Source organism: Carassius gibelio, chromosome A9 (genome assembly GCF_023724105.1).
Source record: "Carassius gibelio isolate Cgi1373 ecotype wild population from Czech Republic chromosome A9, carGib1.2-hapl.c, whole genome shotgun sequence".
NCBI lineage: Eukaryota > Metazoa > Chordata > Actinopteri > Cypriniformes > Cyprinidae > Carassius > Carassius gibelio.
This window is the reverse complement of record NC_068379.1, coordinates 23,650,371-23,676,577: the sequence shown is the minus strand read 5'-3', so window position 1 is coordinate 23,676,577 and position 26,207 is coordinate 23,650,371. Positions and strand designations below refer to the sequence as shown.

Below are 26,207 nucleotides of genomic sequence, written 5' to 3'. Positions count from 1 at the left end.
TGCTCTGTAGCCCATTTCCTGCACACGCCTGTGCATGGTGGCTCTGGATGTTTCTACTCCAGACTCAATCCACTGCTTCAGCAGGTCCCACAAGGTCTGGAATCGGTCCTTCTCCACAATCTTCCTCAGGGTCCGGTCACCTCTTCTCGTTGTGCAGCTTTTTTGCCACACTTTTTCCTTCCCACAGACTTCCCCCTGAGGTGCCTTGATACAGCACTCTGGGAACAGCCTATTCGTTCAGAAATTTCTTTCTGTGTCTTACCCTCTCTCTTGAGGGTGTCAAGTTTTTAAAAGCAGGCGTTTTTAAAAGCAGACGTTTCATATATCTAAAATATATGAAAGTTAAATTTTTATCATTACATTATGGAAAATAATGAACTTTTATCACAATATGCTAATTTTTTGAGAAGGACCTGTATATATATATATATATATATATATATATATATATATATATATATATATATATATATATATATATATATATATATAGACACACACACACATCTTAATGTCTTGATTTTGAGGTGATGTATAATCTGGTCATTTTTTCAGCAATGGACATTTGTGGCACTGGACTAACTAGGACCGAATACCCTTCATCATATATGACTTAGTTTATAAATGTACTGGTGCATGAATTGGGATAAACACCAGACATTCAACAGCACGACATCCAAAAAATCTGACACATTTTAGAGTTTCAAATAATCATGACAATAAATTCATGTTTCTAGTTGTTTTAATTCTAGGCCAGACTTAGGTTGGTGTAAATCTATCACAAGCCTTTGAGCAAAAAAAAAAAAAAAAACTGTACATTAGGACAGGAAATAAAATACAAATTTATAAATACAAGAGTGGATCTGTGTCCAATAACAAAAAGTCTTAACATGTGTAGTGAACAATTTGATGGAATATCTTGATAGGGGAACATTTGAGGAAAACCAAGGGGACACGTTTAACTTAATACTTGCATTGTTGATCCTCACAGATTAATTTGTTCTTTCATGAACATATTATTTTTATGAATAGCCCCCAGTCTAAACCAAAATGATGGTCCATGGTCTGTCTAAATCAGTTAAAATCCTGTAGAAAGAAACACTGCATCAAACAAGGGTACGCACACTTAGCATACCAATAAAAGCCACATGCCCCAGTATATAATACTTAAGGAAAGTAAGGATAGACAGACATTTTGGTCAACTCTGTGCGACCCATTTCAGCTCTGCACTTGTCTACTTCCCCACCTGGGCAACATATTAATAATAATAACAATAATAATACTGTATTTACAGAGGTCAGTTACGGCAGCACAGGATGGTTACGTCATCAAAACATGCAGGCTATTTGTTAACGTGCAAAAGAGTGCAACACCATTTTTACCTTAGTTTTGTGTGTGTGTGTGTGTGTGTGTGGGGGGGTTGATTGGGGTTGGCAATGATTGAAAGGTATGTACACATGAACACTAAATGCCCAGCACAACATCAGATGGACAAAATCCCCAGATGACAAGGAAAAAGAAAGAGTTCAGACCTTTCAGAGAAAATAACATCACCTCTACCTCTTGAGCCAGATTAGAGGGTTTTCATTATTAGTGTCGTAGACATGTGCTGTGGGAAATAGCAGCGCCATGCTTTAGCAGTGTAGTACCAATGCCTGTGGACATGTATATAACAGTCTGAGTTTTGAAAGCAGAAAAAGGAACGTAAGGCATAGTAGTTTTGAAATTTCCATCACAATCCTCTTGCCACAAGAACAAAGTGTAAATCGGTTTGATTTCATTCATTGTTTGTTGTCTGAAGATCCTCCTGGTCATGTTTCCAACTCCACTGAGTGTGAACTTTTGCATGTCCAAGTGTGTTGTGGCTTGTATGTTTACCCACAAAACCCTTGCTTTTTTTCCACAAATATGAAAGGAAAAGCTCTACATTCAGAAGTTTTTAACCTTGTATCCTGTAGTGAGGCCTACATTTTCAACACATAATCCATCCTATAATAAAATCAAAACAATTGCTTTACATTAGCCTTCTTAAAGACTTGGAAACAATTTCCTATAATTGCAACATTATGGGATGTTGTATTGCGGTCCCATGAAATAAAAATGAATATAATAAATTTTTAATCCTATGTTTTCTTTTTTGGGGTTGTCATTGTAGCCAAACCTACAAATTACTTACAGTTGCCTCTTTTCTTTACATTTATCACTCGGCCAGCCAAATGATCCACTAGCGTTGATTGAAATTCAAGTGATGCATTAGTTAAGCCAATTGTGTCCATTTAAAATATCTAAATAACTCAATTAAACCTTTAACACCACTTGCAAATATGAATACGTTATTACTAGTAAATGTAGTTTCACCTCTTCAGAAGCTGAAGACAGCTTGTTTGCTGCAATTATATAAGCAGTGCCAATCATGGAAGATCTGTTCCCTATCAAAAAGCCGGCATGCATTTTTCTTTACATTCAATGTTTCACAGATGGAAAGATGCATGAGACACTAAGAGGTTTCCAGGAGCTGGATGAAAAGAAAAGTCTGATTGCAGTGAGCAACATATCTTTCTGAGAAAATCCAGCAAGACTGTGATGAAGCAAAAAATTAAAAAAAAAAAAAAAAAAGGATTCTGGAGGAGGCACAACTATGTTGCCAAATGCACGTGTAGGGCACTGATTAGAGTACATCCAGCTAGCTGTAAGACGACATGTCTGAAGAACTGCTGCTGTTGCTGTTGGTGGTCTGGGCCCTCTTAATATACAGATTTAGCAACTTCATCTGTGGAAATAAAAGCCAGAGAGTCAATTCCAATACAGCATATGCTAATACTCATACAGACCTCTGACTTGTTTTGCAGATAAGAGCATGTATTTGCACTTTCTAGGTATGTTATCTTAGAAGGCCAGGGTTAATGTTTACTTCTGCATTGTGTCTAAAAATGTGAATGTTTTCTCTTAAGGGCAATGTAGGTGATTTCACAAAATATGATGCAACAAATTGACCATTTCACAGAAAAAATACTCAGTACTACACTGTATCAAAATCTACATTTATGGCAATTAAGTACAAATATCACGTATAAAAAATAAAAAATAAAAAAAAATATTTTCATTTTATTTTACACACACTATGGTGGTTTTAATTGTTTACGCACAGCTATGAGAAAGGTAGAATTTGTGCTTAATTATCTCGACAAACATATTACAATGCAATAATTCATAATGGTCTGATTAAAAAAATTATTTAGAAATTTGATTCTGGAGTGAAATATGACCTGAAAGAGTTCTAATAAAATTCACTCCTTTAGTTTTTTGGTAACACTTTAAAAAGTCTCAATTGTCATCATTAGTTGATGCATTAACTAACATGAAATAAGAACTAATAATATAATTGTACAGCATTTATTATCCTTTATGCTAGTTAATAAAAATGTTCATGTCCCTGTTAGTTCACAGTGCATTAACTAATACCAACAGATACAACTTTTAATCTCAATAATGTATTAGTAAATGCTGAACTTAACATTAACTATGATTAATAGATGCTGTATAAGTATTGTACATGTAGACTAATGTAGTTAACTAATGTTAGCAAATGAAACCTTACTGTACCAGTTTATTTGTAATTTTTAAATGAACTTTGCTGTGAAAGCCAAGTTCGATGAAAGTAGACCAAATATTAAAAACTTGAACCAGCTAAAAGCAGAGGAGGGCACAAATAAATAGAGGACTGAGTGATAAGCAGTTTGAACAGGGTGAACCTTTTGGTGGACTTTGAGTTGGCGCGCACGTGAACATACCTTGCTACCCGTGAGCTGGGCCAAGTGTGGCTTCAGCTCCTCACCAATCACAGAGTAGATGGACACCAAACAGAACACGCTGGCCTTGCGAACACTACTCTCGGTGTTATCATAGCCCTGCAGACAGATAGATGGTTTTAGCATTAACATCTTCTCACACACACACACACACACACACACATCATCAAAAGTACGAAGAAGGCATGTTGACTGCTCCCAATCTTCCCAGTTTAGACTTTGTTAATATACTTAATACTGACCCAATTGTCCACTGGGGTGAAAAAAGTCAAATTAACAAATGGGCTACAAAACAGTCAGTGAAAAGCTTTCTTTAGCTCAATTCTCATTCTCCATTCCGGTACATTAAGTTTGGGTATATATGCAACGTTTATAACTACTTGGCCAGACATTCAGAGATGTCTCTCTGACCGTTATATAGTTCCAATAGATGAACGTTTTACCATGAAATGCTGCTAATGTGCAATACTCACTTGTAGGAGGCCAGGGATGATGTCGGGCAGCAGCTGATGCAGCGACTCCCTGGCAATGCGCTCAACTACTTTGGTCTGCATCTTAATAGCAGCCAGGTTGATGGGATAGTCTGCAGTCTGTACGATGGGACACAGCACTTTGATGCATTGCTCTGGGTGAATGGAGCCAGCCAACGTAGAGGCAGCCTCTTCAGCCGCCCTAACCACCTGCACAGATAACGTCGAGATGGCACTTGAGTGAGTTTGTGAAGTTTAACAGCCTGAGATCTTATATAAAACTGGTTGGGGAAAAAATTGGTCACAGGCCACAGGCCAGTACTTCATTCATTTATTCATTTAGATGTTGGATTTGTTGACTTGGGGCATCTCATTTTAGATGTAACCAAGGTGTTCAGTGTCCAGAGGCGCAGGTGTTGGATTTAAAAAGGGATTAAAGAGACCAATCAGCTCATTTAACTCTCAATGAGACCATTACAAAGAAAAAAAATCACCTGGCCAGCTTTATTTCTCAGAAACCGTGTGGTCACATGCGAGAGGTATTAGTGACAATGGAGTTAGGTTTAAAATAATATATTTCCCATACTAGAATAAATTCATATACCAAAAAACTAGTTTTACATTATTTTAAATTACTACAATAGTATCACAGACTGCCATTCAAAAGTACAAGAAATGAAAATTTTATTCAGCAAAGATTGATAGTAAAGTCATTTATCATGTTCTTATAATAAATGTATATTCCACCAAAAAATGCTGTTCTTTTGAATCCTTAAAAAAAAAAAAAAAAAAAAAAATACATATATATATATTATAGTTTACACACAAATATTAAGCAGCACAACTTTTGAACATTTCAAGCTTATTAGAATCTGAAGGGTTGACTAGAGCAATGATGGCAGAAAATGTAGCGTTGCCATCACAGGAATAAAATACATTTTATAATACATTAAAATAGAAAAAGTGTTATTTTAAATTGTAAAAACATTTCACAATATTACTTTTATTACTGTATTTTTTATTTAAAAAAATACATGTAGCGTTTAAAAAAAATATTAAACTACATTAATAAGTATAGTATTATAATTAATGGATTTTTTTATTCACCATCACACATTATAGTTATTCAAATTCTACTTTTTAATATAATAAAAACATTTGAGAAAATTGAAAATAATTTAAATGACAGAATACCAAATACATTTTGCCCCTGCTATAAGGAACAAACAACCCAAAGAAGAACACTTTATTTTAAGGTGTCCTTATTGCACGTATTAAATGTACTTACTATTATAATTACAATTGATAATGCATAATTACATGCAAGTAACCCTGAACCAAACCCTAAGTCTAACCCTAACCATATAGTAAATACATGTAGTTAATAAATATTACTCAGTACTTAAATGTATAACTACCCCGTAACAAGGACACCTTAAAATAAAGTGTAACCCTTATTGCAGTATGATTTTAGAGGATAATCATCACAATACTGTACTGCTTAAATATCATTATCACATGTTAAAACAGATATTAGTTGTGAATATTTTAAGGCGGCGGATTCTAACCTCTTTATGAGTGTCCTTATGGGCCTCTAGTGTTTTCATGATTGTGAGTTCTGCATAGTTCTTGAAGCGTGCTGGCTGGTTCCTCAGAATCTCCTTCAGAACCCGTAAGGCCAGTGCTCGGATAGTGTGCTGAATAATCAGACAGAATGCATAATATCATTATTAACCAATACAGATACACAAAGAAAAATCTAATTGATATATGAATGACTTTAGGATTATTATCAGTTGAGGATGCAAGTTATATGATGGATTAACTCACATCCTTGTCCCCGAGTGTCTCCAATAGCAGCAATAGGATAGTTTTGAAGTGTTCGTCCCACACAGCCAGACTGTCCTCACGAGCGATCTTCAACAGCTCGATCAAAGCCCCCTTCCTCTCCTCCACTCGTTCATTGTGATTAGACAACTCCTTCAGTAAGTCTGCCACCAGATCTGTATCAATCAAAATGATTCAAGTCAGAGCTGAAGACAAGCTGCATAAACAAGCTATTGATGTCCTGCAATAATTGTACTGGTTTTTTTTTTTTTTTCAGTTTTGAATATATAATATTCTATATTATTCTGAATTTTATGAAAACTCAAGAAAATGCCTGGCTCATATTTCACCTCAAAAGCTGAAAAAGTAAAAAATAAAATCTTAAACTATAAGAAATAATTAAATATATTAAATATAAGTAATAAAATATACATTTAATATACAAAATGTATTAAATATAAATAATAAATGTACTTTAAACTATTAAATCGTTAAAAATCTATACAATATGGCAGTACTTTTTGGATTTTATAGTGACATTTTATTTTTTAATTCACATTCATTGTAATACACACAAAAAATACTAGATGACAGTAATTACAATTATCAATTAAATGAAATACTATAATGAAAAAAAAAACGAAAGAAAAAAGACAACTTGCTTCAATTTCTTTTTTTTTTTTGTAAGATTCAACCTTCTATGTTTAAGGAGAGACCCCCACATGATTGTAAAGCGCTTTGGGTATAAAATACACATTAAAGTGCTATATAAATGCATCATTCATTCATGTCATTACTAGACAGCAATGTGCAAAGTAATACTGTTTAGACATACATTTTTGTTAGTAGTAAGAAAGGTTCATTGTTGACTCAGGTTAATCACACAGGTTAATCCATATTTGCTTCCAAGATAAAATGAGTTACAACAATGTGTTTGCAAACAGTGCAGCTCTGTTAGTTGTAAACCAAATGAAGAAAGAAGTAGAACTGCATACTCAGTTTAGCACAGTTTATTTATTACCAACATTTCAGCCAAACAAGAGGCCTTTTCAAGGTTTTTCTTCATTTAGTCTGCTCCTTTACCTTGCACCTTTGTTTTACTATTTTATTAGTTGTTAACCGAAACACATGTGAATTGACACTATCGTCCCATATAATTAGAACATACAGTCACCTACATGAATGACCCTATTGCCTTATATCATTGAAGGTGGCCTTTAGCAGTTATTATCACATGACCCTGTTAGCAAAGCAATAGTGTCATTAAAGAAAGGTTGACATCACATCATATTGAGAAACTGAGATGGATGACACTGAAAGACAGGAGGTGGAAGGGTGGAAGTAAATGAAGAAAAGTGCAACAGTCTTGTTTAAGTGTGCAGGTCTTTACCAGAAGTAAAGCCCTTGGGATGCACCATCTTGTTCTCACCACAGTCTTGCCGACGGCCTGTAGAAGGGGAGGGACAGGAGGGGTTGGGGAACAGCAGGGGACATGATGACACACAAACTCCACTATCCTACGTGCTACACCTGCATATCTGACACTCACGGGGGTCAATCACTTATTAATGTTTTGTTATGGTCTCTGCTAATCATGTTGCTCACTGTCGAATAGCTTTAGAGTTGAAAGGTGCAATTTTCGCAACAACAGTGTCTGCCCACTTTTTCAGCAATCTTGATAAAATATTATTAATTCTTTCTATATAAGTTTTCATCAAGATATTTATTTACTGTTTCTCCTTGAAAATATATATGTTGAGAGTATAGGGAGGGTGAAAGAATGACTTTTTGGACTTTTGCAGTATGGAGTACAGATGAAGTGAACGAGAGGTATGAGCTTAGAGCGGCGTATTGACTCACAGTCTCGGAACTGCTCCACGTCGTCATCAAAAACAGCTTCCTTCAGGGCGCTTTTGTCAAAGGCCGTGATCGTGTCTCCATAGCCATAGGGAGCAAACTCTCTTGACCGCGGCACAGCGAAAGACCGCGGGGACGGTGTGTTAAGCAAAGATGTCTTGTTATCCAAAGCGGTTCGACCCCCTTCCATAACATCCAATCCCAGTCTTGCATCAGACCCCGGAGATGCCCCTTCCTTCCCAGCCTAAGACAGGAAGAAAGAAAGAGTTAAATATGTGCCAAATAAGGCTGCATAATTTGTAAAATTTGTATTGCCATACTCTCAGTTATTTTTGGAATTCTAAATAAATAACTGTAATAATAATAATAATGTATTGTTATTTTTATTTTTTAATTATCAAGTACTTTATTATTTTATGTCCCCATTTGTATTAAATATTTTATTTGTTATATTAAAGACCCAATTTAATGAACCCTACTTGTGTGTTTTTTATTATTAATAAATAATAGCAAAATATTACTATTAATATATTGTATTTTACTTTTAATAATAATAATAATAATAATAATAATAATAATAATAATAATAATAATGTGCTTATTATTTTATTTAATAATTGCAAAAAAACACACACAAATTGGGTTTATTAAATTCCCCATCTGTACACTTGTTGCCATTTTCTACTATTAAAGCACTCACAGCATCAACCTTCTTCCCGTCACGTCTGATTGGCTCATTCAGGTCCTCCTGGCTGCGGTAACTGAAGCTCTGGATGGCTTCTGTGACACCGCGCAGCGAGCTGAAGATCTCATCAGAATTCATGTTCTCTGTGTCATACTCCAGCATACTGAAGGGAAAAATAATACAGGGAAAAGAGGAAAAAAAACACTGATGTTGGATGGACTGGAAACAACTCACATAAACAAGAAAACCAAAGCATACAAAATATAAAACAAATTTGGGGGGGCAACTGCAACATGCACGTACGGGTGAATAAGTGGATGCTGCAAACATGGGGAGTCAGTTAATTCCTGTACAAAAATTTCACATGCATTATAATTCCTTAACATAGTATCGTTTCTTAGCTTTACATTTTAATCATCCACCATCCACAGGGGGAAGTCTGTATTTGGAATGATGTCAAACCATGGCCTCTTATATTTGTGCATACAAGCACCTGTTAGGCCGGGAGTGGGTGGGAATCTAAGCACCCATCCCGCCCCTCCTCATTGTGATCGGCTAGCGGGTGAGTTACCTTGGTGAGAGCGCACAGCGGAAGGCCCTGTGGGAGGGGCCTGCAGGAATAGAGGGGTGAGACGGAGGAGTAGGAGGAGGAGGAGAGGGAGAAGGGTGCTTTAAGAGCCCATCGACACTCCAACCCCATAACCGACTGTGCCCACAGAACGGCCAGAGAGGGAGAGAACAGGGCAGAAGAGGAAGAGAGAAAAACAGAGTGGTCCAGTCCGACTGTTGTCATGGCTTTATAATTTTAAGAGGACCAGAAACCCCTAAATCGTCATCTATGTTGTTCTGCAGGTCTCTTTAAAAGAGTTTTAGACCCTTCACAAGAGGATGACTCTCTAGGTCAGTGACCCTCAAATCTTGCTCGCGAGATCCACTTTCCTGCATTTGAGGATCACTGCTCTCTCACCCCATGGCTCCCACCCCAGAAATGCAGAAATTCATTTTAAGGGTTTCAGGTTATAAAGGGAAATTGTGAAGAAAACAACACATCAAGTCCCAGTCAGATGTTTAGTAAATGTTAAATAAAACAGGGCGACAGGCTGTTTGTTGAAACTGCTGTAGAGGGTATTCATGCCAACAGTGAGATCATTCATTAGTGTGGTCAGCATATGGGAAGAGGATGTGTTACCTGGGTGACAGACCCCCGTGGGAGCAATTTGTGGGCGAGGTTAGAGGACTGGTCCTGCTGGTGGGGTGCCGGGGTGGCGTGCGGCCCATTGTATTGCTTGGTGAACTCTGTGAAGGAGATAAAGATGAAATTGTAAGATAAATCATTTCAGTTTGGGCTAAACAACAGATCAGCTACAAAACAATATTACTGGCAGATCGTTATCACTAAAGTAAAATATACTCCGTTTGCTTAAGCAGACTGACATCTCAATATCTGTCTCTGATGGAATGAAGATATAGACTACATTTTCCAAAATATTTTGGCAAGATTATATTTATTATAAACAATTAAATCTGTGAATGGCATAATAAATTCAGCTACTTTAGCTCGATTCAAGCTATACAAATATTTTCCAATTTACAGGTCCTAGAGTTAAAAAAAAAAAAAGAAAAGAAAAAAACAGGAAATGCCTCTTTCAAAAGCTAATTTTAACATCAGATATTGTTACAATGTTTTTCTTTTAAAACTTATATTTTCAAAGAATCCTGAAAAAAATGAAATAAAAAGCGCCACAGATTCCACAAAAATATTAAGCAACACAACCATTATCAACAATGAAAACAGAATGATTTCTGAAGGACCACGTGACATTGAAGTCACAGGAATAACTTGTAAATTAAAATGTTAAAAGTTATTTTAAATTGCAGTGATATTTCACAATATTACTGTAATTACTGCTAGGCAACCATAACAGAATAAAAAAAAAAAAATTTTTTTTTTTAATGGTAGCATATGTTTTATCTTTTAACATAAAATCTGATCAGAGATCTTACCACACTGCTGGTGTTGCTCGAGTTCTTCAGATGGCTATGCAGGAGCTTGGTGGCTCCATCCTGGAATGTTTTAGGCAGAGCGCCCAGCAGCATGGTGAACTCAGGAGTGTTTAACTCAAAGAGTGAGATCAGCACCACCTGGGCAGCCTGCACAACACAGCACACACTTCATGAGATACAGTACAAGCACTAACTGCACAATGACCCGGAGCGCACTTATACATTCCGAGAAATGCCGGCAGTGATAACTCAGGATAGAAAGAGAGACTGTATAAGGACTGCAGAGTTACTATGAACAGAAGACCCTGGACCCGTCATGGTACCAACACACTTGAGTTTACACTGTGTCAGACATCCTTTGACATAGGACATTTATGAGAGCAGGTCCAGCTTTGTCAAAATCCTATTTGTCAAAAGCTCCATCAGAGCTTTCTCTAGTTTGTAAGGGCCTTTAACGTCAGGGATGGGAATCATAAGAGACGATACTGGTTCCAATTCCTCTTAACATTCTCCTTCTAGTTTCTTAGTCATTATATGAAAAATTAAATCGAGAAGAAAGCCTCAAGTGTGATCATTTCAGATTTCAAAAGATCAACATATCATGAATAAACGGTCATTTCAAATAGTATAAAATTGCATTATATAATTCTTGATGGATGATCTTGCTTGGATAAACAAAAAGACGATCCATAAAATATCACTGTTATCGTAATGACAACAGCAGTTCAGCACAGGCAAGATTCCCAACCCTGGTTTATTTGACTTGTATATTTAACTCTGTTTAAAGAGACCTCAAATGTCATCTCAATCCAGTTCTGTTCAATGTTAAACACATGCAAGAAAACTGATTCACTCATTGTTATTCTGTGAAAAGAAACGAAGCAGTGGAGCGCTACAGCAATTGAGATTGGAAAGGAAACTTTAAAACGCACTCAATTATTGATGTAGTATTAAAAAAAATAGATCACTGCTTTCTTTAGACTTCTGGAGAATTGCATGTTAGGAGATTGTATTCAGCAGTCACTTGGCAAGGCAATGAGACAGATTAGAGTGAAGAGAGGGCACACGGTTAGGTGCAGCGGTTACGTGCTGGTTGGTGGTTAGGCCGCTGGATTGGCTCTACCTGCTTGCACCTCTCTTCCAGGTGACCCTCTCCAGGAAGTAGAGCTGTAGTGGTGGGCCTGCCTGACAACTCCTCACATGCCCAGTTATGAAGGGTCTGGGTCATCGTGTCAGGGCAAGACGATTACAGACAATAAAAGAGAAACTGATGACCAAGGGTTGCCTTTAGACAGCAACTGATATTGGGATCTGTTCATTGTGATTAACTGATGTTCAACGTACATTTTAAAAAACTAATAACCCAGTGACTTGAGACAAAAAAAAAGCTATTCTTCATAAAGGGTCAGTTTTCTGTCATCATTAACTCAACCTCATGTCCAAACCTGCATTATCTCTTTCTTCAATCAAACACAAAGGGGTAATTTTTTTATTAATTATTAATCAAATATGGCACCAGTCACATGACATGTCAGAAACAATGATATTTAATGTTACTGACGTCAAACCCAATGGCTCAAGTTTTACAGTTAATAACTTAACCCTATAAAGCCTACTGTATCATATTTAATACACAAGTTTCCCTAAATTATCAACATGCAAAATTATGCTACATGTCTTTTGTCATCTGACTGGTAGTTCATATATTTTTTTTAATAGGCAGAAAGCCTTTACATTTTACAAATATCCCTCTTCAGATTGTGTCTTTTTTGATGTGAAATTAACTGAATTCTGAACAAAATGTATAAAGTACAGATATGATACAACAGATCAAATACGATACAACAACAAAACATATAACGCTTATATAATATAATGCATTTTTAAAGATTTAGAATTTTAAAAGAATCTGGCTATTACTGTATTTGTAATGTTAGGCATTGCAGGGTTACTGCAGTTTGTTTCTTACATAAAGCTATTTCATGGCTTCTGAAAACTTTCCAGGATATTCAAAATGTAGAAACGCAAACTATTTGGTATGACATGAGAGTGAATAATAGTAAATGATGACAGAATTCATACAAAGAAATGAGTCAGAATCAACCTTTTTAAATAAACATCTTATATTTTGAGCACCATTAGAGCACTGATCTGTGCACTGTCTGTAAGCACATCTCCATGGAAACTCACTTTTCTAACGTCAGAGCTCTTGGGTTCAGTGGTCCAGGTGATAATGCGAGACACAGCTAATCTGGTTTCACTTGAGTTCACAAAGTCTGCAGGGTCCATCTGCCGTGCTAGGGACTCAATGTATTTCAGGATGGCCACCTTCACCTGCATTATAACACCAAGATAATAAGAATGAAAAGACTTGGCACACTGAATTTGCAACTGGGGTTTTGTAACCAGTCGTGGCATGCATCATCTTACCTTCAGATTGGGGGTTTGAGTCTGATCAACAATGAATCTCATTAGGATGTTAAACTGTTGGTCGAAGGGGAAAGACTCCCTGAGAAATTGAAAAAAAAAACCAAACAAACAAGAAATCATTCTGGTGGCACAAAAAGCTCTAAGCATAAAAAAGACCATCGCTTAAGACCAACCTTGTGACATCCAGAGCCTTTTGGACCTTGGCTTGGACTGAGCCTAAGAGGTCAGCTCCCATTTTCTTTAGTAGCTGAGTGAGCAGTACAAAGAGCCAGTCTTGGAGATCCTCTCTGTGCACGGTGATGAAATCCACTAGAGTCTCCAGGAACATGCTAAACACCTGGAAGCAGAACAGCAAACATCATGCAACTGCTGTGCTGCACAATCTTTTATCAATGTACTAATGGCTTTATATGCCAGTCTCTCAAAAAATATTTTCTAGATTCTCTGATAAAACTGTGAATGTGTTTGAGAAACTTTTTTTTGTTGATCGTTTATTGTCTGTAAGTCGGTTTATAAATCGGATCACTTATAATAAGGGTGTCAAACTCAGTTCCTGGAGGGCTGGAGCCCTACAGAGTTTTGTTCCAAGGAATTGAGTTTGACAACCCTGATATAATATAATACAATAATAGGTAACACTTTACAATAAGGTTCATTGGTAAACATAGTTAACTTCTTGAGTTAACATGAACTAAGCATGAACAATACTACTACAGTATTTATTAATCTTAGTTAATGTTAACTTCAACATTTACCAATGCATTATTAAAATCAAAAGTTGTGCTTGTTATTGTTAACATTAGTAAATGCACTGTGAATTAACAAACGAACAATGAACAACTATTTTCATTAACTAACATTAACAAAGATTAATGAATACTGTAATAAATGTATTGTTTATTGTTTGTTCATGTTAGTTAATACATCAACTAATGGAACCTTATTGCAAAAGTGTTTCCCAATTATATAATAGAACATCTCTCCTTAACAGGCAGCATTGGTTTGTTATATCAATCATGACGATGTGGCATGAGTTTTGTGATTCTGTTTAATATTTAGGGTTAGGGGTTTAAAACAAACAGTTAACTAAGTATGAGCAATAATAATAGTGTTGGTGGTTATAATGTGATGTATATGATGAATGAACCAATTTATGTGAGAATAGAACATAATCAATTTATATAACAAAATGGTCCAGGTATATATAATATCCACTTACTCTCTATTGTTAAAATCCACACCAAAGCAGACCATGCAAACAACAGGAAAAAACACATTCCATTAGTGCAATCTCATTCCATTTTCGAGTTCTACACAAACACATTGTTTGCCAGACAAACATTTTAAATTGAACAGAATCCAGAGTGATGGAAGCTACTTAATTAGTCTATTGTAACATGAATAATTCAGGATGATGTCACATGATGCAACAGATTTAAGTTATCCTTCAATCCTTTCTTTGGAATGCTACTATTAATCCAGTCAGCACAAGTAGATTAAGTGTGATCAAAACAGCCTTGTTGAAAGGATGTGTCCTTACACAGGTTACCTTGCTATGAGGATCTGCAAACATCCTGGTGAAGATCTCACACAGCCTCTTGAGCTCCACACGGCTGAAACACACAAAAATATGATGTTTAAAAGCCTGTTCACAATCAGAATATGACAAAAAAAAAAAAAGCATAAAAAGCCATTGCAAGACTTTGCACTTGCATCATTTTAGAATGGCCTATAAAAATACACTAAATGAGCAACAAACGAAAACTTGCAAGATACTGACTAATTTCTACTTCCTGTCCTGTAGAAAAATGAAATGCCACCGAACAACCAAAGAGACCATTTGTGTTGTTCTGAAGGCCCCCACCTAAGAATGCGCTGACTCTTTAGCAGGTTTTGCAAACCCAGCAGGCCCTCCTTCCTCTCGGACCAGTTGGAACTGGCGCAGTGGTTTAGCACCTCAGCAACGTCCTCGGTCTGACGCAGGTAGTGAGGAATGCCTCCATTACGGGAACTATAGGAACGCTCTGAGCAGGCGCTGGATGCGTCACTGTTGGCATCATCATCAGACTCGTACCTCCTTCTCAAAGGCTTGCGCTGAGGAGAGCATGGAGCACATTAGTAGTTTCAACAGGAAGGGGACAAAACTATCAATAGACCAGCAAAGGGAGTTCATTCAACAATTTACATTGCATTACTCAAACATATAGTAAGTATGCTGTTGATATGGAAAAGCCATGCAGCTTTTAAAAATAACAAGGGTTTAGTTTCATTTAATACTAACTCTGGGACTCTGGCCAAGTACACACAGCAAAGTTTTAAGAGACAACCACATATAGACGTGGGAATGAATCTTCTTAAATAGTGATTTCTGTGCGTACAGAATAATTCAATGGTTGCTCCTAACTTGTGATGGTTGACAAAGTGATCTTAACAATAGTTTGTAGATCAAATACGTATTAAAGCAAACTTTTCGTAAACTACCATTAAATATGGCAGAGATGTAACGAGTTACACATTTTAATCCACTTCCTGGATTTTTCTGCAGTGAATTTGGTTGTAAAATTCGGTTATTATTCTAATAAATAATTGAAATAAGCTCCAGTGTGTATGTGGCCTTGGAGCTCTTCAGCTGTCTCAGCACTGGAGTGTGAAGAAACAACTCAGATATTTGCTGTGGATGAATAATCATGAATAATTCAAATCGTTAACAGACAATTTCCAGCAGTTGGCAATGCATTAACAAACACTCGAGTCCCTGTCATTAGTAGTGTGTACATATGACGTAAGTGAAGAGCGCTGCACGCTGGATAATTACATCTACTTATGTAGCACAGGGAATGTGTCATGCTGATGCATAACAGCTGCCCTGTTTACAACTTAATCCTGTGTTGTCACATGTGAATTAATGATGATTTACATTTTCCAAAGCAATAACACTGGGTGACATACAGATAATGAAATGAAGAGATTAATGCCAAACTGATAGCAAAATGAATGAAATGCATCTTATGGTGCTTGTGCAGGAAATGATCGGACTGTGCAGAGGAGATGGTCACTGAGCAAATTAATGAAAGCAGCGCAAATGTTTGTGGAGCACAAAATGCTCTTGATATTTGCTTGACAGTTCACGATGGAATTCTGATTAGTGAATAAAAATGTAAATACAAGCAGTATATAAACAGAAGCACTACCTTATTCCTGGAGTCTCCTAACAGCTGAAGACAACCAATAAAGGAAGAGCAAAGAGACGCAGAGATTTCAGAGGGAGCAATGTTTTTGCAGAAAAGACACAATTTGAAAACTGCACCCTCATAATATAGCTAGGCACTTGGCACATAAGGACAAAAAAAGGAGTTTTCCCCACATAAAGATCAAAATGTAGATGAATGTATAAGGGAATAATTATGAGACACTGTGAATGGTTACCATTTTAATTTACCTTTTTTATTTAAAAAAAATAATTAAAAAAGAGTTACATTAACACTGTTTTTCCCTAAATAAATTCCCCCACCTAAATTTTCATTTATATGCACCATAGTAATAATACAATATTGGTTTAATTCATTTATGCATTAATTGATGTAATACATTTTTCCATTATGCATTTTAATATTAATTCTAGTTTATTTTTTTTATTTGAATTAAAACATTAATACTATAATAAGTTTACAATTATATATATATATATATGTTATTATAATTTTTTTTAAACAGAGTACATCAACTGCCAGAGAATCATGAAAATCCTGCCTAACATGTCTATATACAATATACCCCATAATGAACACATCTCATTTCCTAAAATATAATTTTTCTGTGGGTGTTTTTAGGGCCACACAAGACAAATAGTTGAGCCATACAGAAGCATCCCTTCTGTAATCCTAGATAAGATTATGAGAGTGAGGCGTATTTCAGTTCATCATATTCATGTCTGTGAGATTCTTACCAAAGCATCAGCCACTGCAGCCTCCACTTCTGTGCCAGTGTTGAGCACCCTCATAGCATTGACCGATGCAGAAATGCGAGCCTGATGGATCAGGCCTAAGCGATCTGTAGAGTTCGAACACAGGATGAGACCGTGAGAATGGACAATGTGTTACGAAAAACGTACTTTCTACCCCATCATTTCAAAGTCAGTCAACCAATTAGGCTAATTTCTCAAGAAAGACAAAAAAAAACAAAAAACATTAGGTTGACAAGTAGACATTGAGAGAATCAAGACAGTCTGATACAACCCAACACATAACATTATGGTTGCTTAAAAACTTAAAGAAGGTGAAAGTGTGTAATTTCAATCACCCATCCACCATTAGTTTGCCTTCCCAAACTGATGCTATTAGTGGAGCAAATGTTAACATGTTTGCCCCATTCATTAAATTTTAACAAACTAACTGAAATTCTGTTTAGTGGCACTAGAAATAACACATTTCACATTTAAACCCAAGATGATCAAATGTAAGATGATGAAAAAATAAATAAATAAACAAACAAACCATACAGCTTCAATAAAGTAACTTCTTGGAAAATAAAGTGTCAAATGTGTGTGAATTATGGGTCCAACAAAACAAAGGATTAAATTCAAACATTCCAAAAGAAACTTAACTGAACTACTCTGATGCCCACAGCACAAAAAGCCATAAATAAAAATCCTTTTAGATTCATTATCAACAACAACACCGATGCAAAGTTGTTGTTAATAAATGGTTATAGCAAGAATACACATCCTTACATATGAAGCAGACAACTGAAGTGGTTTTTGGCGAACACACCATTAACTGAACGGAAACGGAAATGCAAATCAAAACAACCTCAACTAAAATGGATGCTGATTTTTATGGTGAGAAAAGAGAGTAAAGACGCTGGATATATAATTTAACAAATGAACAGATAATATGCATCTACATCTAATAATGACGTGAAGTGTGAAGGTCAGAGCTTGATCTGGCAAACCCAGTCGAATTCGCCTTTCAAAAAAAAAAAAAATAAAAAAAAAAAGGTAAAATATGAAGGCATGCTGGGGATTGGCCTTGTCTGCGGGGGCCTGGGGAGGGGTCATGCGGGTCACCTGACTGGCCCACGGGTTCGGCCGTGGACAGCGCGCTGGTGGAGCGAGAGTGACGTCGGGAGGCTGCAAGGGGACAGGAAGAGGGGTGACACCCCAGGGACGGTTAGTGCTACACTAAAACTCTGAGCACCATCCGTGGCAGTAACACAAAACATTTTTTTTAATTTTATTATTCAGATGTTTAATTTGAAATTTTAGTTTTAGTAATTTAACTTAAAATCAGTTAGTTGTGGAAGCAACATTTTTAATTCTGTTTTCATCTGATATGTAATTTTCACATTTATTTAAATTAACCGTAACTATTTTTAATAAAGATTGCAATACTTTGCTGTTATTGTTCCTCCGTGCAAATTATTTTAAAGATCAGACCAGCTGTTTTTATTCACAATATGAAATGCCATAAATCCATTTTTATGGACAAACCAACAAAACCTCCACTAAATTTATTTACAACCTTAAAGACATAGCGGCACAGATTAATAAAGCACATCAACAACATATTAGTGCATGCATAGAGGCGAGCAAACAACAGTTCATATCCCACATACTAAGAATAATGGCCATAAGTTAAGGCCAAATAGAATCAGGAGGAGAAGTTTTGTCATATCGAATTGGAAAGGATTGGTTTTTTTTGTTGTTTGGACTTCATCAGCCACTTTTGTGCTTTACTCACCAAGAGGAGTGAAGCCCCGAGCGGGGCTTGTGTCACGGCTGCTCTCGCGACTGGTGTCACGGCTGCACCCCTGACTCATGCTGGGGCGGGGGATGCGACTGCTCCGGGCTAGCGTGCGATAGGAAGAAGTGGCAGGAAGAAGAGCTTTACCACACAGCCTGGCTGTTAGAACATAGGTTAGGGCATTAGTGAGGCTGAGAAAGAGGAGGGAGGGTGGGATTGGGATGGCCAATACTGGGGTCCTTCTGCCTTAGAAAAGTTAAACATTTAAAGCACAAGGCTTAAGCTGAACATTTTGAATTAGACTGACAACATTTAGGAAGTTTCTGAACATGCAGTGTTAAAGGTGAACCAAGTAACTTTACATATACTGCTAAATTTTATTTGATTGTCAAACAGATTTCATGACCAAAGCCTTACACTTAATACTGACACCCATAAATGATATTAACATAATTACACTGTGACACTGAAGTAATGATGCTGAAAATTCAGCTTTGCTAATACAGGAATACATTCCATTTTAAAATATATTCAAAAAGAAAACAGTTATTTTAAATTGTAATAATATTTCACAATATTACTGCATTTTTGGTCAATTAAATGCAGCCTTGGTTAGCATAAGACACTTAAAAAAAACATTTATTAAATTTGTTTTTACCAAACCTAAACTTTTGAATGGTGATATACTATCAGTAAAAATAAGATGCAATTCTATATATTGACAATAAAACAGTTTCCTTGCCGCTATAAATTCAAATTTGGAGTTTGTAAATAAATTGTAGCAGTCCATTATGCATCATGTCATGTGCAGGAGGAATGATTATAAATGCATGAATCAATCTCATGAATCAACACTGACAATTTCTGACACAGGTTTCCAAAAAATTATATTCCTGCATGCGGTTTCTGACAGGTGATAGGTGAGCTGCGATGTCTCATTCTGCTTAGTTCATCACTGTTCTTTTGCATTAAATAAAAATTGTATGTTGTCATATGACAAAAAATATTGATAACAGTCACCACCACTCATTACTTCCCGGCACTTTGTCACTGCATATAGTTGTCAGTGTGAACACCACTTCAAAAAAACTTGGACTGGAATTTTCATTTTAACATTTATAAAAAAATAAAGCACTATTAACTTATTGTGTGTAAAAAAATGTGCTCGATGCTCCTTTAAATAAAAACATACACACAAATGACTGGATTAAGCTTTAAAGCATTAAGTGTCAAAAGTTATAATATAATGAGTTTTGTATATCCAAATGGTTTTGTGCTTTTTGTTTTACAGACAACTTACTGTCAAATTAAAATTTGTCATATAATTGGCTATACATTTTTTGGTCAGATCTTTAAAAAGGCAGGACATTTTTTCAGAATAGGCTGACACACACAATGACCTCAAAAAACCGCCAGAAAAGCTGACGAAGAACGAAAGCCGTTAAGTCAGGTCTGTCATCATTCAACAATGTATCAGTCACATACAAAACACAGCAATGAGTAGCCACTGAGTCAGTGTTGGCATAAACACTTGCATCAGCCATTTAAATGAATGCTGAGCTTCTTCCACGCAGTGAAAAGACATTCCGTCTATCTGCAGTAGTTGAAACTAACAGGATTTGCAGGAAACAATGATTCAGCAAATGAAAGTTAAGAGTCTTCTTTCTTTCGCAAGCAAAGCTCTGAAAATTCCTGCCATCCACGGTTACCATGAGTTCCTACCTTTTCCAACAAAATGTAACAAATAATCTCCATGTTTTCATGCATATTATTAACTCTTTCCCAACATTTGAATATAGGTAAGTTTTATAAAAATTTATAGTTTTAACCAAAAACTATATCTGGATGATATTCAGTACATTTATCCAAGCATAAATCTAGTAAATCGCTTTGTTCAGGAGGTTTTGTACTCATTCAGAAGATGTGTGATAACACCTCCGAATGCCGTAAAAACATGTCTTTGGCGGGAAAGCGTTGTCTTCTAAAAGACGAGATAACTCGTCAATGGTGGGGAAACAGTTAAAGGATTCCTCAAGGAACTGGTTTAGGTCCACTTAAGTTTTGCAATTAATTTAATTTTATGTCTGCTGTATGTGGGCATCCTTTGTGTTAAACCATGAGATGTAAAAATTTACCTATGCCCAATCTGCTGGGACTGGTTTCACGGCTGCATCCCTGGCTTCTTGGGATCTTCGAGTATTTGTCTGAGGGTGTTGCTGGTGCAGTGGCCCTAGGAATTCTGCCATATGCATGTCCCAAGAGCTTCCCTGGAGAGCTGGACCGGCTGCCGGCTGCAAAGGAAATTATATCAGCACTACTATAAGTAACATGGTGACTGATTATTTAGAAACTACCATTGGGTCCCCACTGTTAAGTATCAAATTGTCATTACAAATAAATAAATCAAGACACCTTTTTTTTATCATAAAACACCTATTATTTTAATAACATTATTTGATGAATTAATGATACCATGATTGCTAGAAAATGTACACTATCATAAAAAATTTGGGTTGAGTATTTTTTTTATTTTATAAAGTGATTCAGCAAGGATGGATTAAATTGATCAAAAGTAATAAAAAAAGAATGTTACAAATTGTTTTGATTTTAATTAAAAGCTGTTCTTTTGAACTTTCTATTTAATCAGAAAAAGAAAAAAAGAAAACAATCTATTATGAAGAATCATTTGACCCTGAAGAATAGCTGCTGAAAACTCTGAAAAGCATCCAAAAAAAGGTCTATAAGCCTTCCTTTATTCATATAGCCCAAATGACAATAAAAATCTCTGGTTTAGGTGAACGAAACCACCACTAAGAAAAAACTGAGATATGTATGCAAAAAAGACAAGACCTTAGTTCTGAACAAATACACAAACACAAAAAGACAAACTGGGTGAGCTTAGATCCAAGGTCTATTTGAGCTGCAGGGAAAACAATAATATCAGGCATGGTGACGTGACAAAATACAAGCTACAGACACATTTAAAAACACATAAAAGACAGACATCAAAACAAATACTGAACTATCATAATGTCTGATCTCTATTTGAACAGAAATAAAAAGATCAAGCTAAAGCAGGACATGCAACATGATAGTAGAGGTGTAATTCATGCAGGTTTCATATTGAGGGTATTAACGATGGGGGGGGGGGATTGGGGGGCTTACCACTAGTAGGGTTAGCTGATCTGGATCCTTGTGTATGGAAGCAAGGCAACGGACAGGTGAAAAGTAGCCAGTTACAAAAGACGCTTGATGTGATGCATGGTTACCCAGGATGCATCAGGCAAAAATTTTGTTTATTCGTGCTCTAGAAACTTAAATCTACACATGTCATGCCAAAGATTGGCTTTAACTATAATTGTGGAATAAACTCCATGGTTAGCAGGATGCCAAACTGGGTTTTGAAAACATTAAATACAAAGGTGACAGAAACACAAAGGAAGATGATAGTGGTGGCAGACCAATAGTTATCTATCTGTTTCTGAGCTCCTAACATAAAGGTTGAAGCTTCAATCTATGTATAGTGACCCTAGGAAGGTGAATTTCATGAAAACATGTCTAGGTACCATTTCAACCCCTAAAAAAGAATAATATAAATATAGAGTATTTAAAAAAGAGAATATATATATATATATATATATATATATATATATATATATATATATATATATATAGAGAGAGAGAGAGAGAGAGAGAGAGAGAGAGAGAGAGAGAGTTCCATTCAACAGCAGCAGCAGCATGAAAATAAGCTCCTGATTTTTTTCTTTTAAATGTTGTTTTGAGACAAGACAGATGATCAGTTTTTATAAAATTATATCAATTAAGACCTTCTGCAACATATTAACTGCAAAAGAACATTGACTCAACAAAGAAAAATCTGCAGAAGACAACTAGCAGACAACCAACTGACAGAAGGCTTAAAGGTCCCACAACTACCACGAAAGAGAGGAAAAAAGGAACTCCGAGTGAGTACACAAAATACAATCAACAATCAACAACCTTTGTTTTGGAGAAAGATTTGCCCAAAAACTGTGATTTAATTAAGCTACAATATAAGGGATAACTCCAGTAGATATAAACATTCATAAAACAACAACAACAACAACAAACTGCCAGCAACTGTCAGAATATTTGAAAAATGACAGAATCAATCCCTATAACATACCCATCTAAAGCTACCAATGAGATCCTAAAGAAGAAACATAAAGATAAGCTCCTGAAGGACAGTCCAGAAACCCTGTACTTTGACCTGTACAGGAATGGAGAGGTCAGTAACATCATATTCCACACAGAAGACCCTGAAGTCTGGCATTCAGCAATCAGACATCATTACCACAGTCATCAGAAAGGGCATCAGTAATGGATGGAAGCTACAGATCAAGGAAGGGGAGGAGCCAGATTCAGATGTCATGATAACAGCCAACCTGTATAAAAATGGGACTGTAATGATTCAGGGCAAACTGAAACAATTTGAAAAGGACTTCCTGCAAATTAAAGAAAAAGCTCAGCAGAACAAGATCAGCCCTAAAACACAAAAGATCATCCCTAATACACAAAAGTGTGCAGAAGAGCCCTCGACGTCCAGCCATCAGTCCAGAGACGACAGTGAGGAGATCTCCCTTCTACACAGCATCATCAGTGATATGAAGGAGAAGTTCAGGGAGATGGAGCTGGAGCTGGTGCAGCTGAGAGAGGAGATGCATGGAGCAGTGAAGGAGACGGAGCCAACACAGAAAGAAGCAGATTACAGGAAAGAAATAGAAATGCTTAAGAAAGAAACTCAAGAAATGAAAAAACAGGGAGAAGAGTACAGCAATCAGCTGTCTGTAATGAGGGAAGAGATGAGAAAGCTGAGAGAGTCCCACATAATAGAGCGGTCAGCTGTGGAGAAGCAGTCGACTCAGAGAGGAGACCAGCAGAGTTTAGAGGAGACTCGAGAGACCCGGCCCAGCAGACCTCCTCCAGCAGACTCCTACAGTCCATCACAGCCTCACATTATACTCCTCATGGACTCCAACGGCAAGTTCATCGATGAAAAGAGACTTTTTCCCAGAAAAAACGTCAGAAAAATCTGGTGCCCAAACACAGAGAAGGCCCTGGAGCTCTTGTGTGAAGAACAGCTGGGTTCCCCCAGCCACATCATCATCCACACCGGCACGAACGACCTCAGAGCTCAGAGAGAGAGAGTGGCTACAGCTCTCATCAATGTGACTGAGAAGGCATCCTCCAACTTCCCCAACTCAAAAATCATCCTCTCCACCCTGCTATTGCGCTCGGACTTCCACCAGGACACCATCAGGCATATAAATGCTAGAGTATCCAGAGACTGTGCCCTAAAGCCCAATGTACACCTGGTTCAGCACCCCACACTGAATCTCAGCAGCCTGTACGACCATGTCCACCTCCACAGAAGGGCAGTCCCCATCTTTGCTAAAACCCTGAAAGACATCGCACTCAACCGCAGCTCCAGCACACCTCAGCGACCTCATGGACACCCCATAGAGCTACTGCAGGGACACCACTTCACCTCTGACCGGAGGAAGCCCACGACAGGTTCGGTGTTCCCCCCTGGACAGCAGCGCATCAACAGGCCTGAAGCCCCCTCACCTTCTCATCAGCCGGGCAGCAGATCACTGACCTCCTGCAGCCCCAGCACAGCCCCCAGCCAGCCGACCTCATCGCCCTGCAGAGACCTCACCAACATCCAGCACATGCTGACTCTGCTGTGCTCACACCTCATGGGTTAGTGACTCACAAAAAAAAAAAAAGAAAAAAAAAAAAAAAAAAGAAAATTGTATATGTATGTATATATATATAATTATATTGAGAATGAAAAAGAAAAGAATGAAAAGAAATGAAAATGTATGTATGAGTGTGTGTGTGTGTGTGTGTGTGTGAAAATGTGTTTTATTTCTACTTATTTTAAATGAGACTCTTAGAAACCTATTTATTATTCTTGAAAAAAAAAAGGTATGGATGTGTATGCATGTATATGAGTTTATTTTTAATTTTTATATCAGATTTTAGAAACCTCATATTATTTATACTTCTTGAAGAAGAAAAAAAAAAACTATATAATATGAATATGATATTTGTATATTTTTCTTTACCTAATGTATACATTTAACTTATTTTCTTGGATCATAATATTTTATATATTCTTCTTGATTTGTCAATTCAATATACTGATGTCTGTCTTGTTTTGAAATAACAAATGTGATTATTTAATGAGCTCATATTCCCTGAAAGTCACATGTTGGAATATTCAAGGACTGAGGTCCTCTGTTTTTGGTATCAAGAGCCAACATTCAGACTTTAAAAAAGAAATTGAGAATTCTGATATTATAATACTACAGGAAACATGGAATGTTAAAGATTTGTCCACTGGCTGTCCGATTGGATTTAGGGAAATAGTTGTCCCATCGACGAAACTAAGAGGGGTGACTCAGGGCAGAGAGTCAGGGGGAATGCTGATATGGTACAGAGCACACCTCATAGACTCAATCACAGCTATTCAAATCGGAAAATTTAACATTTGGTTAAAAATCCAAACAGACATTGTCTCCACAGACCGTCCCATATTCTTGTGTGCTATATACCTTCCCCCAGCTGAGTCCCCCTATTACAGTGAAGAAACCTTCTCCATCCTGCAGGATGAGATTAGCCATTTCCAGACTAAAGGAAATGTGTTAATGTGTGGCGATCTTAATGCCAGAACCGGAAATGAACCAGACTTTGTCAACACACAGGGAGACAAATATATCACAAACACCAGCCACTCTCTGCCCTCATACCAGCTAAGAAACAATTATGACAAATCAACAAACAAAAGTGGGAGAAGCCTTCTAGAGCTCTGTCGGTCACTGGGCCTGTATATAGTGAACGGTCGCATACGAGGAGACTCTTTTGGTTGTTACACCTTTAATTCTTTTTTGGGCAACAGTACTGTAGATTACTTCATCACAGACATTGACCCAGTGCATCTCAGAGCATTCACAGTCAGTCCTCAAACCCCTCTGTCAGACCACTGTAACATTACACTCTATTTAAGACGAACTCATAGCAATGAATCACACAGACAGCCCTCTCATTTACTGAAGCTGCAACCACCCTACAAGTGGACAAATAACAGCACAGAAAATTATCAGAATGCATTAGAAAGTCAAACAATCAAATTACTATTAGACAAATTTATAATGAACACATATCCACAAAATAAAGTAGGCATAAATCTGGCACTAAAGGACATTACAGATATATTCCACCAATCAGCATCCATGTGCAACTTGAAAAAATCATTAAAAAGAAAACCAAAAAACACCAATGAGAAGTGGTTTGACGAAGAGTGTAAAAGAATTAGAATGACAGTACGAAATCTTTCAA

At 36.8% G+C, this 26,207-nt stretch overlaps 1 protein-coding gene across 1 annotated transcript in view; it reads right to left on the bottom strand.

Moving 5' to 3' along the window:
* Window positions 1-724: 724 nt before the first annotated feature.
* The window catches only part of clasp1a (cytoplasmic linker associated protein 1a), an 89,630-nt gene continuing 64,147 nt past the window's right edge, over window positions 725-26,207 (bottom strand). Inside the window, exons 21-42 of the mRNA XM_052606518.1 lie at window positions 21,990-22,016; window positions 20,960-21,115; window positions 18,822-18,929; window positions 18,149-18,211; window positions 17,030-17,133; window positions 14,948-15,177; window positions 14,633-14,696; window positions 14,303-14,305; window positions 13,257-13,420; window positions 13,084-13,162; window positions 12,844-12,987; window positions 10,654-10,800; window positions 9,839-9,945; window positions 9,221-9,355; window positions 8,665-8,812; window positions 7,968-8,208; window positions 7,498-7,554; window positions 6,111-6,283; window positions 5,849-5,977; window positions 4,284-4,490; window positions 3,793-3,909; window positions 725-2,771 (exon numbers count right to left, since the gene is read on the bottom strand). Of these exons, the coding sequence (XP_052462478.1) occupies window positions 2,685-2,771; window positions 3,793-3,909; window positions 4,284-4,490; window positions 5,849-5,977; window positions 6,111-6,283; window positions 7,498-7,554; window positions 7,968-8,208; window positions 8,665-8,812; window positions 9,221-9,355; window positions 9,839-9,945; window positions 10,654-10,800; window positions 12,844-12,987; window positions 13,084-13,162; window positions 13,257-13,420; window positions 14,303-14,305; window positions 14,633-14,696; window positions 14,948-15,177; window positions 17,030-17,133; window positions 18,149-18,211; window positions 18,822-18,929; window positions 20,960-21,115; window positions 21,990-22,016 (2,690 nt within the window). The 3' untranslated portion in view covers window positions 725-2,684. The remainder of the gene's footprint in view (window positions 2,772-3,792; window positions 3,910-4,283; window positions 4,491-5,848; window positions 5,978-6,110; window positions 6,284-7,497; window positions 7,555-7,967; window positions 8,209-8,664; window positions 8,813-9,220; window positions 9,356-9,838; window positions 9,946-10,653; window positions 10,801-12,843; window positions 12,988-13,083; window positions 13,163-13,256; window positions 13,421-14,302; window positions 14,306-14,632; window positions 14,697-14,947; window positions 15,178-17,029; window positions 17,134-18,148; window positions 18,212-18,821; window positions 18,930-20,959; window positions 21,116-21,989; window positions 22,017-26,207) is intronic.